Consider the following 16,422-nt stretch of genomic DNA (forward strand, 5'->3'; position numbering starts at 1 on the left):
ATGATGCACTAGGTTCCCCTCATCCAAATTGTTCATGTGGATGCTGCTCTATTGTCATCTCGATACATCTAGTCAGCCTGAAATCATCCATTTAATTTCCTTCAACCAATACACAATCAAACAATGCCAGTATACCATCCCCTCATCCCACATTTAAACAATCTCTAACGTAGCACCATATCAGAGGCCTTTTGTGAGTCCAAATTCACTGCATCAACTGATTCTTCCTTATCTACACAGCAGCTCAATTCATCTGATTTGCCAAACATAATTTCACTTTCGTAAATTCAGATTGAAGCTTCCAAATCCCAGTAAGTCCCCTGTTGCCACCTCCTTAATATTAGAAACCAGTTTATATAATAATTTCTGCTTACTCTTCTTTGAAATTCCAACAAGATATTTTCACCATTTTGGTGTTATGGGATGTGGTGGACTTCAACAAAAAAGTAATTGCATTTGGTGACCTAGAACCTTTCACAACAGCAGGGAAATAAAAATAATACAATGACTTTACATACATTGAATCAGCAATAATCTACCAGTACTTTCATAAGTTTTGTGTCAGCATTTTCACATGAAAAAGCTTACTTGTCACATTATGCCTGTTACAGTGAGAAGGGTTTATCTGCCAAACAGTTTAACAGATCAACTTTAGCATACATACAACTGTATAAGGTAGAAGGGTAAGATTACTATCAGTTGGGAATGGAAAAAAAAATATTAATTATTAGAGGAAAATATTAATTATTAGAGGAAAGCAAGGGAGCAAGAGAGTAATGAGAGTAATGATGTGGATTCCTTCAGGAAACTGACTTTAAGCCTGTTGGTGGGCTATTTCATACACTTGAACTTTTTTCCCAGTGAAAGGAGGGAGAAAACCAAACTTATAGAATGAAAGTCAAGCATTAATCCCTTGATTATTTAAGATTAAAGTATCATAGGAAAAGACTATTTCTTCCAATTTGCTCTGGTATCAGATGGGATTCTGGATTCCTGTTATGTTTACACTATAAGTGTATCAGTGGTTCTCAACTTTTTTCTTTCCACTCACATACCACTTTAGGTATTCACTATTCCATAGGTGCTCTGTGATTAGTAAGGGATCACTTAAGGTGGTATGTGGGTGGAAAGAAAACCACTATTTTAATTGTACCTAATTGACTCGTTATGTGCATGGTTTCATAACTCCAAAGGAAATGGGTGAACAACAATTTGTCTTGAGCAAAACATTTCAGTAACAATTGGGTCTAGAGCAGTGATTCTCAACTGTCCCTTCCCACTCACATATCACCTTAAGCAATCCCTTACTAATCACAGAGCACTGATGGCATCGGGATTACTTCAAGTGGTATGTGAGTGGAGAGAGAAAGGTTGAGAACCACTGAGTTAGGTGAATAAAACAACTTCATTATATCCTTATACTTGCCTGCAGTGCAATCCTTGAAGTTTAAATCTAATTATACTTGTAAAAATGTTATATGCAAAATCCATGGATTTTCCAAGGACACATGAATCATTGTTAGTTCTACAAAATAAATAACTTCTTCAGGGGACCTGGAATCTATGACAATTAACCTAATTTACTTCTGCTCAATGTGACAATAACTTTAACTGGCACTGAGCTACTGCAGATAAACAGGTTAGAAATGATTAACTACAACAAACAAATCCTCCTCAAGGATAGTAGTCAAGAGAGAAATATAGAAGCATTTTAGATAATTTATCAAAGGAGCAGATTGGTGTACTGACTAGTTTACCTTGAGTAAATCCATATCATCCCATAGTGCTGAAGATTATATTTTTGACTTCATTTTTCAGGTGGATCAATTAACTTTTGAAATCCATGGCCCAAGTCAAGTTGACTTTCAAGGACATGTACAAATTTCAATGTTTGGAACACAAAAATAATCACTTCTGCATTCCCACTTCTTTCATCTGGATGGAAGACGAGCCAATTTCCTTGGAGACATGACAACAAATTAATCCTTAAGACGGTTTTCCATGTAAACAGAAGACTACCCAACAAAGCATTTGCTGGTGTGAAACAATTGTGGAGTGTATCAGACCATGGCAAACCCTTGTGCCTTTTGCTCATATGTGTAAATCTGCTCAAGGGACTACGATCAGTCAGTTGGATTCAATAAAATGCTGAAATTTGTTACAGGTCCTCCAGCCATCTCTTAACATGTCTCCTGTAATTCCACAGAAGATGGAAGCAAGATTTATTGCTCCACATATTATTTAGTCCAACCCACAGTTTTCCACTGACATCTCGGAATGGTATTAACTTTGACTATAGAGGTTATTAATTAGGGAAATTAGTGCGAATCCCAGTAATTCCGCTGTGGTTAATCGCAAATGGGAGAAAACAAACTGACTAACAAAGTCATGGATGAGGTTAATTTTTCTCTGGAATTGTAGGCTGGTGAAAGAAAATGTTGAGAAACACTACAATTTAGATTCCTACACTTTTTTTAACATGGCAAAATGTTCCACAGTGTTTCAAGGAGCATTGTGAAACAAAATTTGATAGTGAGCCACAGTAGGAATTAGAAGTTTGTTGCTTGGCAAGGAGGTAGATTTTAAAGAGCGTCTTTCAAAAGGACAAGGGAGAAAGAGAAGTGAAGAGGGATGAGATGCACATGGGTAGAGGCTTAACATTTGCCAATGGAAAGGATCAAGTCAGAAATAGAGGAGCTTGGAAAGAAAACAGCGTATAAATCGAAGGAATGTTGTAAAGGTGTAGATTGGTAAGACTGTGATATGATTATAAGATTTCAATCTTACTAGATTGAGAGCCAATTATAATTAAAAACTTTTTAAGAGAAGGCTTCATCTAGAGTAGGTGGTCAGAGAGTTGTAGATGCATTTCACAAAGCTAATAACTGCATAGAAACTTGGATATTTTAGAGAAGGATTGTACACTGTCATGAAATGGAACAGGAAACCAAAGTTCAACCAATTAGACTAAGTGAATACAGTTAGCTCTCTGATGTTTGCAAACTTGAACAATAATGGAAAGTAAACAGGGAATAGTTAACAGCAACACAAGTGAATGTGATGTGGTAATGTAGAGGGTCAATAAGGGGAGAGTGGACGGCATACATACAGACGGCCGTGTGTTATGGCCCTCTGGGAAATGGAAATACAACCTTACAAAATTCACAGATCACCACCTAAAAAAACTGAATACAGAACAAAATTTGCACTTAAGCAATTGATGTGAAACATAAATAAATAAAAATTATTTTTTAAAACTTATTTCTTTTTCAATCTTTTTATTATTATTATAATTTATAAACACATACAGTTCAAAGAGATATAAAAAAATACATAGTAAGTAATGAATTAATACAGAGATATTAAACAACAATATATTACAGAATAAAAATATATCATTAAAAAAATTTTTGATCAGTTTAGGGTGTGAACTATCTCTAAAAAAAAGATATAATTAATAACAATATATGAAAAAAGAGAAAAAAAAACCCAAAAAAGAAGAAAAAACAAATCTGAATTAAAAAAAACTTAAAAAAAACTAAATAAAACCTACAGATATAGCTAAACCACGCCGATCACTCCGATCTCATCTTACAGCCCAATTATCATACATAATCATAGAAAGAAAACAGAGCCAGATCAACTCACCACAAATGAAAATATTGAATAAATGGTCGCCAGGTTAACTCAAACTTAGAAGGGGATTCATAGACAGAGTTTCTAATTTTCTCTAAATTTAAACATAGTATAGTTTGGGTAAACCATTGGAAAACAGTGGGAGGATTTACCTCTTTCCAATTTAATAGTATAGATCTTCTAGCCATTAGTGTAAGAAAAGCAATCATATGATCCGCAGGAAGAGATAAATAAGTCAAATCTATCATAGGTAATCCAAAAATTGCAGTAATGGGATGTGGTTGTAAATCAATATTCAAAACAGTAGATATAATGGAAAAAATTTCCTTCCAATAATTCTGTAAAGAGGGACAGGACCAAAACATATGTGTAAGGGAAGCTATTTCCAATTGACATTTATCACATATAGGATCGATATGAGAATAAAAGCATATATCTGGCAAAACAAGAATCCTAGATTGGGGAAAAAATATTTACAGAAATCTAAACTAGAGGGAGGGTTGGCATTACCCAACTTTAGAATTTATTACTGGGCAATTAATATTAGTTACTTAAGGTATTGGTTGAATTATTCAGAATTATCTCTAAATCCCCATTGGGTAAATTTAGAAATTAAACCAATACAAAATTTTTCAATTAGCTCTATTTTGGGAGCTGCTCTCCCTTTCACTCTTACTAAATTATATAAACAAATTGATAATCCAATGGCTAAACATACACTACGTATATGGTTTCAATTCCGGAGATTTTTTAGCCCAAGTCATTTTATCTTGGAAACTCCTATTGTACTAAATTTCCTTTTTCATCCCTCTCTAATTGATCAAGCTTATTTACTCTGGAAAGTTAAAGGTATAACATGCTTTTCGGATTTATTCTTGGATAACTCTTTCATGTCATTTGAACAATTATCCATGAAATATGATTTACCTCGATCTCATTTCTTTCGATATTTGCAGATTAGGAGTTTCTTAGTTTCGACTTTACCCTCTTTTCCCAATCGGGAGACTACGACTGTTTTAGAGGATATACTATATTCAAAATTCCCTCCAAAAGGTGTGATATCTAAATTATATAATATAATTACAAAAATAAATTCTGGGACTTTTGAAAAGTTTAAAAATGATTGGGAAAGAGAACTCAACCTTCATATTTCTAATGAAAATTGGAATAAAATTCTGCGACTGGTAAACTCTTCTTCTCTATGTGCAAAACATTCACTAATACAGTTTAGTTGTTCATAGAGCTCATATGTCTAAAGATAAACTCCAAAACTTATTTCTTGTTGCATGTGAAAATGAAAAAAAGCTTCATTTTGTGGTAAGTTGTGCTACAGACTATTTTCTATGAATGCCACTCCCACCCCCCACCCCCCCCCCCCCAATCTCAGTTGGTTGTATTGTGAACTTTTAAAAAGACTTGACAAATTGCCACTTAACAGACCTGCTTGAGGTCGCATAGATGTTGTTTGAAGAGTCAAAAAAAGAAAGACACTTGGGAAAGCAAAAATTGGATTGTTCTTCTCAGTGTAGAAAAATGAAGAGGAGACTTAATAGAAGTATCCCAGATCATGAAAGTTTCAATGGTAAATCACCAACTGCTTCCATTGGTGGAAGATTTACCAGGATGATTCCTGGAATGCAAGGGCTAACATTTGAGGAACGTTTAGCGGTTCTTGGACCATATTCGTTGGAGTATAGAAGAATGAGAGGGGATCTCTCATTTCGAATATTGAAAGGATTGGACAGAGTAGATGTGAATAAGTTGTTTCCCTTGGTGGGTGAATCCAGGACAAGAGAGAACAGTCTTAGAATTAGAAGGTACCCATTTAAAACAGAATGAGGAGAAATTTCTTGAACCAGAGGGTCGTGGATTTGTGGAATTTGTTGCCAAATACAGCTGTGGAGGCCAGATCATTGCAAGAGTTTAAGGGGGAGATTGATAGGTATCTAATTAGGGTATCAAGGGATTATGGGGAAAAGGACAGTTTAGCTCAGGGTGGATTTGCAGAGCAGACTCGATGGGCAGAATGGCCTACTTCTGTTCCTTTATCTTGTGATTGGTAACCAAGTGAGAACAAATTTTATTTCAATAAAATTCTTAAATCTGAATCTTCCTAAAACACTTGTTCAGTCACTTTTGGAACCTTGTTTCCATTTCTGGGCGCTACTCTTTAGGAAGTAAGTAAAGTTCTTACGGTGGGAGCAGCATGCTTCTAAAGAAAGGAACGAGTTCTGTGGATAGACTGAAGCTGGGGTGATAATTTCCCTGGAACAGAGGGAGATGCAAAGGATTTGATGGAGGTAATTAAAATTATTGAGTTTTTGACTGAGATGATAAAACTATTGCTGTTGGCAGTGGCAAATAGATCAACAACAGGGGACATAGAATGAAGGTAACTGGGAAAAGATCCAGAAATGACAGGAGAGAAATCTTAGTACAGCAAGTAGTAAGATGTTGGAATCCACTGATGAGAGTGGGGTCAGATTCAAGTAGCAGATTCAGAAGGAACACAGATAAGCATATTTTGTTGAAGAGATGTCGACTTCACAGGGTGAACTAGCATTTGGTCACCCATCCCCAATTGCCCTTGAGAAGATGGTAATCAGTGGATTTATTGAATTGCTGCAGTCTTCGAGGTGTGAAGTTGGGATGAAGTGCTGTTTGAAGGAAGCTTCGGAGATGGTGTTCCCATGTCCTTCCATCTGCTAGATATGTTAGGTTTGGAAGGTGCTGTCAAAGGAATCTTGAGGAAACGTGGCTAAGGAGAGAAGGTTGGGGAACAGAACTGAATTTTTGTAGAACTAGCATGGACCTGCCGGGCTGTGTGGCTTACTTCTATGTTCTAACCTTTTTGTCACTTTGTGACTTGAATTAATTGGAAGAAGAGGCAACATGAAGAAAGTTTTAGAAGAGAAAGTTGTGATCTGAAAGGCTGGATAATGGGAGCAGGTTCAACCATAACTTTCAAAGTGATAAATTCTTGATAGGGGAAGATAATTATAGTGCCAGAGCAGATAGTGAAGTGGAGGAGGAAAAATATGATGTTAAGACTTCATATGGAGACAGAAATGAAAGGGTTGTGTGTGGTGGAATGCAAGGGGTATTGTAGGAAAGGCATATGAGCTTAGAGCGTGATTGGCACATGGAATTATGACATTGTGGCCATGGGTGACGGTTGCAGGAGGGGCAAGACTGGCAGCTCAAGGTTCTGGGGTTCAGTTGTTTCAGACGTGATAGAACGCTACAGAACACATAACAGGCAATTTGGCCCTTCTAATTTGTGCCAACCACCACTCAGCTTGTCCCATTAACCTGCTCTCATTCCATAATCCTCCAGACCTCTCCCATCCATGTATCTATCCAATCTATTCTTAAATCTTAAGATCAAGCCAACATTCACCACATCAGATGGTAGTCCATTCCATACTCCCACCACTCTCTGAGTAAAGAACTGGCTAACTGGCAGAGGGGCTAGAAAAGCAAGGCAAACAAGCAGTGAGGTCATGGAACCTACACAGATTAAAGATGAGGAGGTGCTTGTTGTCTTAAAGCAAATATGGTAGATAAATCCCTAGGGCGTGACAAGGTATTTCTTGGACTTGAGGGAGACTAGTGTAGAAATTGTAGGGGCCCTGGCAGATATATTTTAAATGTTCTTAGACACAGGTGAGATGCAGAGGATTGGAGGGTAGCTCTATTTTTTTTGCTATTTAAAAAGGTTCCAACAGTAACCTTGGAAATTATAGGCCAGTAGGCCTGATGTCTATGGTACACAAGTTATTGGAAAATGTTCAAAGAGATCAGATATGTAAGTATTTGAATACTCAGAGACAGATTGGGGATAGTCAACATGGTTTTTTTGCAGGTAGGTCAGTTTTTACCAACCTTATGGGGTTTTCTGGAGAGGTTACCAAGACATTTGATGAAGGAAAGGCTAGTGGACATTGTCTATATCAGAATCGGAATTTATTGTCATGACATTTGTTGTTTTTCAGCAGCGTCACAGGTGCAAATATCACTATAAATTGCATTTTATAAATGAATAATCGAGTGCAAAACAACATGGACCAGTAAGGCTTTTGACAAGGCCTCACATGGGGGTTAGTTAAGCGAGTACAGTTGCTCAGTATTCATAGTGAGATTTTGACAGTGGTTTTACTGGAGAAGCCAGAGAGTGGTAGTAGATGATTGCCTCTCTGACTGGAGGCCTGTGACTAGTGGTGTGTCTCAGGGATCAGTGCTGGGTTTATTGCTTTTTGTCATCTATATCAATGATCTGGATGACAATGTGGTAAATAGGATCAGCAAATTTGCAGATTGGAGGTACAGAATAGTGGACAGAGAGGAAGGCTTTAAAGCTTGCACCAGGATCTGGACCAGCTGGAAAAATAGGCTGCAAAATTGCAGTTGGAATTTAATGAGGACAAGTGTGAGATGTTGCATTTTGGAAAGAAAAACAAAGGCAGGGCATGCACAGTATATGGTAGGGTACTGAGGAGTGTTCTAGAATGGAGGGATCTGGGAATACAGATACACAATTCCCTGAAAGTGGTTACACAGGTAAATAGAGTACATAAGCCTTCATAAATTCAAGTATTGAGTATAGGATTTGGGATGTTTTAAAGTTGTACAAGACATTGGTGAGGCCAAATTTGAAGTATTATGTGTAGTTTTGGTCATCTAACTACAGGAAAGATTGGAAGAGTGTAGAAAAGATTTACTAGGATGTTGCCAGGTCTAGAGGAACCAAGTTACAGGAAAAGGTTAAACAGGTTAGGTCTTTATTCCCTGGAGTGTAGAAGAATGAGGGAGATTTGATAGAGGTATACAAATTATTATGGGTATAGATAGAGTAAATGCATGCAAGGCATTTTTTTTCCCTTCACTGAGGTTAGGCAAGATACAAACAGAGGACATGGGTTATGTGTGAAAGACAAAGTGTTTAAGGGGAACATTAGCAGGAATTTCTTCATGCAGAGAGTGGAATGAACTGCCAGATGAAGTGGTGAATGCAGGCTCAATTCTAACATTAAAGAAAAATCTGGACAGGTCCATGAATGGTTGGGGCATGGTGGGTTAGGCAGTGGGATTAGGCAGAATAATTCAGTACAGACTAGAAGGGCCAAATGGCCTCTTTCTGTGTTGTAATGTTCTATGGTTCTATGTCTACTCTCTGAAACGATGGAAGGTCACAGAGTTACAGAGACATCTACTGTGTGTGAAGGATGGTAGAATATCTGAGTCACTCTTTTAGGACAGCTCCCCTCAGGATCAGCCAATTTCACCTGGCAGTTGTTGCCACCCTGTCCAACATCATGTACATCCTGGTCTTTAAACCTTTTTGACTAAGGACCACACAAATGTCTTTTGAAACATCAGTCTTGGTGTTGAGCAGCAAGAAGTGAGGCTCTGGGTTTGACAAGATTGCTTGCTTTACTTATGGAAAACACCATTTTCTTGAACCAACTACCTCTCCTGGCAGCAACTCTCAGCTTCCCACCATCTTGAGGACTGTAAAAGAAAGCTATAGAACCTTGAGGCTGTCAGAGAAATAATTTGGTGCACGCATTTCAGATTTTTGAAAAGAAAAAATTCTAATTGGCATCGTCTTTTTAGTCCTGGTGCATTTCTCCTGCTACCACTCTCACAAGTCTTCAATGTTATCCTCATACTGCAAGAACTATTTCACAAGCGCTTCAACTTGGTATGCAGAAGACCTTTGGTATTATAGTAAGGATAATTGCAACACCCAACCCCAACCAACCAATTTTCCCTTGCAACCGCTGCAGGCGTGCCTGCCTGTCCCGCATCGGACTTGTCAGTCACCAACGAGCCTGCAGCAGACGTGGACATACCCCTCCGTAAATCTTCGTCCGCGTAGCCAAGCCAAAGAAGGATAATTGTGTAGCAGAGCTAACCATCTAGGCCTCAGATTGCAGCAACTTGATTAATGTTGCATGATTTAACCAGGGAAGGGCATAGACAACGATAGAAAGAAGATATTCTGTCCTACTAATTGACAACAATAAGCACCTCTTCCCAGATTTCACTGCCTCTCAGATAAGGTCCCTCAGCATCCCCATTGATCTGCAGGAGCGTGGTCAGTAGCATTGCTCTGAAATCTTGGCAGAGATCTTGCTTTCTCTTGGTAATCTAGAGAAAATAGTGAAGCCCAGGTTCTTTAATGGTTTGAACATGTATCCTTATCATTGCCAGAGGCTTCTGGAGAATGGCCAGTATGAGGTCATCCATAGCAGATTGCAGTGACTCAGCTGTTGGACAAATAAGCAGGGAATAGGTCTCCTCCCATGTGTGTTACAAACACAGCGAATGCTTCAAGTAATGGTGCCTCCTCTATGTGACTATCCCATAGTTACTCAGTGCCATTTTCACAGTAAGGGAACGCAAAGTACAAACCCCAGTGACTATTCATTCTCCCTGTTAGCCTCATCAAACCTTAACTGAAGGTTTTAAAATGAAAGGTTAAGAGACATTGGTTACTCAATCCAAGTGAAGGTGGAAGTTGTAGATTCTATATTTTCTGCTACCAATGGTCAGAATCTGGAAACTCAAACAAAGAACAGGAGGCAAAGGTATAATGTTGTGAGATGTTACAGCAGGGGACTATGGTTTAGTTTCAGAGATGGTGAAGGTTAAATTTTAAAGTATAGTGGTCACTTCCTACTTCACCTGCACCAGCATTGGCTGTTGTTCTACCTGTGATGAGGGAGCTTGGATGAAACAGTATACCTGTTCCAGTGAAATCAAGCAACAGAGGAAATTAAAAATTGAAGCAGGGATAGGTCATTTGACCCTTGTGCCTGCTTTACCGTTCACTGAGATCATGGGTGATATTTTTACCTGTCCAATTTCCACAAAGCTTTTTTCTCTTAATATCCACACTTTTATCTATCTTTGCCTTGAATAAGCTCAGTGTATGAGAGTCAATTGCCTTCTCAGGTTGAAATTTCCAAAGCTATCCGATCCTCTGGGTGAAAATGTAACTTCTCATCTCTGTCCTGAATGGCTGAATGACTCCGGCCCTTTTGTTCTTAGCACAATTTTGGAAAGACTAACACCACATCTAAATTAAAACAGAACACGTTGGAAATGCTTGGGTCAGGCAACATCTGTGGGAAGAGTAAAAAACTGGAACCAGAGCTCATCTGAGGACTGATTTCAACCCTATACCAACCTGTGAGGCTTCTTAAAAAATGTTGCTTGTTTCAATGAGATTGATGCTTATTCTCAAGGGAGTATCAGTCCAGATTGCTGATCTCTCCTTGTATGAAAAACTCATCATTCCAGAAATTAATCTGTAAATCTTCTCTACACTCCCGCTTTTGCTGATATATTCTACCTTAGCTGTGATCAGACCTATATACCATATTCCAAATCCAGTTTCACTGGGGCCCTTTATCTTCTTCTTTGGCTTGGCTTCGCGGAAGAAGATTTATGGAGGGGTAAATGTCCACGTCAGCTGCAGGCTCGTTTGTGGCTGACAAGTCCGATGCGGGACAGGTATACACGGTTGCAGGGGAAAATTGGTGGGTTGGGGTTGGGTGTTGGGTTTTTCCTCCTTTGTCTTTTGTCAGTGAGGTGGGTAAATGGAGCATAATACACCTATGCTTATTTTCAAATAATCTTGCTGTAAAGATCATAAGGGTATAGGAGCAGAAGTAGGTCTTTCAGGCCCACTGGGTATGTTCCACCATTCCTTTTTAAAATAGGTTTAACATAATAATCCTACATACAAAGTCTACTAATATAACAAAAAACATGTCATATTGTATACAGATCACAAAATAATATAAATGTAATACAGTACAAAAAAATCCATCCATATTTGTTGACATTATTATTTCTTAAAAACGATTCTGGATAGAAATCAATTGAGTTACATTATATCAACCCTTGGTCAAACAGAGTAATATCTGTCTAATTTGATGATATAATCTAGGACAACGATAATTAAACCTTTATAAGATCAATTAATCTTAAAAAGAATAAAAAATATAAAAACAAAACAAGTAAAACTAAATCTAATCTACCCCCTCCCTCTAATTAAGATCATCATGTAGAGAAAAAAGGTAAAGACATGGATCAAATAACGATCTTCAGAAACCAGATGGAGAATCGCCAGAGCATCCAAATTACTTAAATCTGCCAATCATGATAGTATTTATGAATGGGCCCCACATCTTTTTAAATTGAAACTTTCTATCTACAATGTTGATTCTTATTTTCTCCAAGCATAAATATGACATTGCATCATGTAACCACGGTGTATGAGTAGGTGAAGATTCATCTTTCCCTTTCATTAAAATTGCTTGTCTGGCAAACAATGTGCCTAAAGTCAAAACTTCCTCTTGAGATGCAGACAAAAGTATGTCCATGAGAAAAACCAAACAAGACGATAAAGGGCATGGTTCTATTTTGATCTGAAAAATCGTTGGATAAAGATTGAAAAATGTTTTCCCAAAATCTTACTAAATTGGGACACTCCCCAAACATATGGCTTCAAAAATGTTGCACTTCTCACATAATGGCAGAGCATGATGTTGATGCATTCCATCATGACCTGATCCATTTTCCCTCTCAGCTCCATTCTCCTGCCTTCTCCCCATGACCTTGATATCCTCACTATTCAGATACTCATCAATCTCTGCCTGATGACTACACCTGTAAGAGATGTATCCAGCTGCAGTTCCTTCCAGACTATGTTAGGGAACTGGGGCTGGATGAACTCCAAATCATTCAGAGGGCAGAGGGGAGAGGGAGTGATAGACAGGAGCAAAAAGGAGAGTCATACAGGTAACTGTTAGGAAAGGGAAGGTGAATGGGCAGTCAGCGCAGAGCACCTCTGTGGCCATTCCCCTCAGCAACAAGTATACCACTTTGGATACTGCTGGAGGTGGGGTGTGGGTGGGGGTGACCTACCTGGGCCATGCAGCACTATGGTCAGCTCTGAGCCTCAGAAGGGAAGTGTGACGTCAGGTAGAGCAATAGTCAGAGGGGATTCAGTAGGGGAACAGATAGGAAATTTTGCAGCTGCAAAAGGACTCCAGGATAACATTATGGATCCTGGGTGCTCAGGCCCAGGATGTCTCTGAGTAGTTGCAGAATATTCTTAAAGGGGAGGATGAGTGGTCAGAGGTTGTGATACAAATTGGTATGAATGACTTGGGCAGGAGTGGGGTAGATGTCCTGCAAAGTAAGTTTAGGGAGTTAGGAAAGAGGTTGAAAAGGAGGACCTCCAAGGTGGTCATCTCTGGTGCCACGAGCTAGAGAAAGTCAGAACAGACAAATGAGTGGCTGAAGAGATAGTGCAAGAGGGAAGGGTTTCAAGTTCTTGGATCACTGGAACCTTTTCTGGGCAAAGGAGGACCTGTCCAAGTGGGATGGGTTGTCCCTGGACTTGAGGGGAATATCCTGGCAGGGAGGTTTGCTAACAGTGTTATGGAGGGGGAGGGGGGTAAATTAGATTCATGAGGGGGTGGGAACCGAAGTGAAGAGGCAGTTGCCGCACAAGTATGGATAGCTTGTAAAGAGTTTGTGTGGAAGGACAGGCAGATAGGGCAAAATTGCAGCCATTGGGATGAGTTGCAAAGCAACAGGGACACACAGTCAAAAAAAAGTAACAAATACAGGGCTTAAGGTTTTGAATTTAAATGCATGCAGCACAAGAAACACAGTGGGTGACTTTGCACCACAGCTACAGATTGGCAAGTGTGATGTTGTGGCCATCACAGAGTCGTGGCTAAAGGATGGATATAATTGGGAGCTGAATATCCAAGGATACAAAGCACATTGACAGGATAGGCAGGTGAGCAAGGGGAATGGAATGGCTCTGTTGGTAAGGAATAACATTAAAATCATTAGAAAGAGGTGACGTAGGATCAGAAGATATAGAAGCATTGTGGGTTGAGTTAAGAAATGGCAAAGATAAAAAGACACTGTTGGCAGTTACATACAGACCTTCAAATAGTAGCTGGGATTTGGACAACAAATTACAACAGCAAATAGAAAAGGCGTGTCAGAAGGGCAATGTTACGTTAGTCATGGGAGATTTTAAAATGCAAGTAGATTGGGAAAACAAGATTGGAGCTGCATCTCAAGAGAGAGAATTTGTAGCCAACCAGGGAAATGGCAACTCTGGATTAGGTATTGTGAAATGAACCAGAGTTAATAAAGGAGCTGACAGTAAGGGGGCCGTTAGGAAGCAGTGATCATAATATGATAGAATGAGTTTGAGAGGGAAAAACTAAAATCAGAGGTGTCTGTATACCAGTGGAATAAAGAAAACTAAGAGATATGAGGAACTGGCAAAAGTTAACTGGAAACACACCCTAGGAGGGAGGACAGCAGAGCAGCAATGTCTGGAGTTTCTACAAGAAATAAGAAAAGTGCAGGACATGTCAAAAGAAAAAGAAGAAATATTTGAATGGAAAATTACACAAATGTAGCTGACAAGAGAAGACAAAGTAAAAGCAAAAGGGCCCAGATGGAAGCAAAAATTAGAGGTCTGAAAAGCTTAAAAGCATTAGGAAGGAAAAGAGGAACTTTATAAGGAGGCTAGCAAAAATACCAAAAAGGATACTAAAAGCACTTTTAAGAATAAAAATGAGGCAAGTGTAGATATAGAACCAAGAGCAAATGACGATGGAGAAATTATAATGGGAGACAAGGAGATGGCAGTGGAACTGAATGGGTATTTTACATCAGTCTTTACTGTGGAAGATATTATCAGTGTGCCAGATGTCAAAGTGTATCAGGGATAGGAAGTGAATGCAGTTACTATTTCAAGGGAGAAGGTGCTCAGAAAGCTGAATGGTCTAAGGGTGATAAGTCTCCCAGGCCAGATGGAATGCACCTTTGGATTCTGAAAGAAGTAGCAAAAGAGATCGTGGAGGCAGTAGTAATGAACTTTCAAGAATCGATAGATTCTGATATGGCTCTGGAGGACTGGAAATTTACAAAGGTCACTCCACTATTTAAAAAGAGAGGGAGGCAGCAGAAGGAAATTAGCCTAACATCAGTCGTTGGAAGTTGTTGGAGTCGATCATCATGGACGAGGCTAAGTACCTGGAAGTGAATGGAAAGAAAACCCAAAGTCAGCATGGTTTCCTTAAGGGAAAATTTTGCCTGACAAACATACCACAAGCAGGCTAGACAAAGGGCATGCAGTGGATGTTGTATATTTGGACTTTCAAAAGCCCTTTGACAAGGTGGTGCACATGAAGCTGCTTCACAAAATGAGAGCCCATAGAATTAGAGTTAAAATAGTAGTATGGGTAGAGCATCAGCTGATCAACAAGAAACAGAGAGTGCAAATAAGGGAACCTATTTTGGTTGGCTCCCGGTTATCAATGGTGTACTGCAAAGGTCAGTGTTGGGCTCACTTCTTGCATTGTATGTTAATGATTTGGATTGCAGAATATATAGCTTTGTGGCTAAGTTGCAGATGATACAAAGATGGGTGGAGGGGCAGGTAGTGAGGAGGACACAGAGAGGCTGCAGACAGACAATCATCCTCTTCTGGATTCTCCCATAAAGCCAATGTTGAATCCAGTTTACTACCTCACCGTAAATACAGAACGTCTGAACCTTCCTGACTAACTTCCCATGTGGGACCTTGTTAAAGGCCTATTTAAGTCAATGTAGACAACATTCACAGCCTTTTCTTCATCAACTTTCCTGGTAACCTCTTAAAAACACTCTATAAGATTTGTTATACACAATTTACCACACGTAAAGCTATACTGACCATCTCTAGTCAGTCCATGACTAACCAAATACTTGTATATCTGACCTCTATGAACACCTTCCAATAACTTACCTACTACTGATACCAGACTCACCAGCCTACAATTTCCTGGGTTATTTTTGAAGCATTTTTTTTAAACAATTGGACAATATGAGGTACTCCCCAATCCTCTGGAACCTCACCTGTGACTAAGGCCATTTTAAATACATCTGCACTAGCCTCCCTCAAAGTCCAAGGGCTTGAGGCCTGTCAGGCCTGAGGGATTTATCCACTTTAAGATGGCAAGTATCTCTTCCTTTTTAATCTGTCTTGGTTCCATGACCTTACTGCTTGTTTGCCTCACTTCCCTAGAACCTGCGCCAGTTTCCTGAACAAATACAAAAATCCCATTTAAGATTTCCCCCGGACCATTCTGATCGTCAAGAGGACCAATGTTGTCCCTTACTATCCTTTTATCTTAATAGACCTGTAAAAGCCATTCAGATCTTCCTTCACCTTTTCTGCCACAGCAATCTCCTGATTTTTTTTTCTTTTTTAAAAAAAACCTGAATTCCCAGCCCTCTCAAAATGTCAATTTTGAGGGTCTCCCATTTACTGAGCACATCCTTTCCAGAAAAAAAAAATCCCAATCCATGTTTCTAGATCCTTTCTCCTAGAGAATCACAACCTGAGGATCAGACCTATCCTTAACCACAATTATCTTGAAATTAATGGAATTATGATCTCAGGACCCAAAGTGTTCTCCTACCCATATTACTGTCACCTGTCCTGTCTCATTCCCGAATAGGAGATCCAGTATTGCATCTCTCTAGTTGGTACCTCGATATATTGATTTAGAAAAATTTCATGAACACACTTGACAAACTCTAAGCCATCCAGCACTTTTACAGTACGAGACACCCAGTGAAGGGTCGCACATCTGGCACAATGCCTTTATAGTGCCAGCAATCGGGACCGGGGTTCAAATCCCACTCTATCTGTAAGAAGTTTGTACGTTTGCCCTGTATCTGCATGGGTTT

General features: G+C 39.1%; 1 protein-coding gene across 1 annotated transcript in view; it reads left to right on the plus strand.

Annotated features, from left to right (window-relative positions):
- Positions 1 to 2,123, plus strand: part of grhl1 (grainyhead-like transcription factor 1) — a 157,289-nt gene extending 155,166 nt beyond the window's left edge. The window contains exon 19 of the mRNA XM_069886280.1: positions 1,819 to 2,123. Within this exon, the coding sequence (XP_069742381.1) occupies positions 1,819 to 1,831 (13 nt within the window). The 3' untranslated portion in view covers positions 1,832 to 2,123. The remainder of the gene's footprint in view (positions 1 to 1,818) is intronic.
- The last annotated feature ends 14,299 nt before the right edge of the window (positions 2,124 to 16,422 follow it).

Source organism: Narcine bancroftii, chromosome 6 (genome assembly GCF_036971445.1).
Source record: "Narcine bancroftii isolate sNarBan1 chromosome 6, sNarBan1.hap1, whole genome shotgun sequence".
NCBI lineage: Eukaryota > Metazoa > Chordata > Chondrichthyes > Torpediniformes > Narcinidae > Narcine > Narcine bancroftii.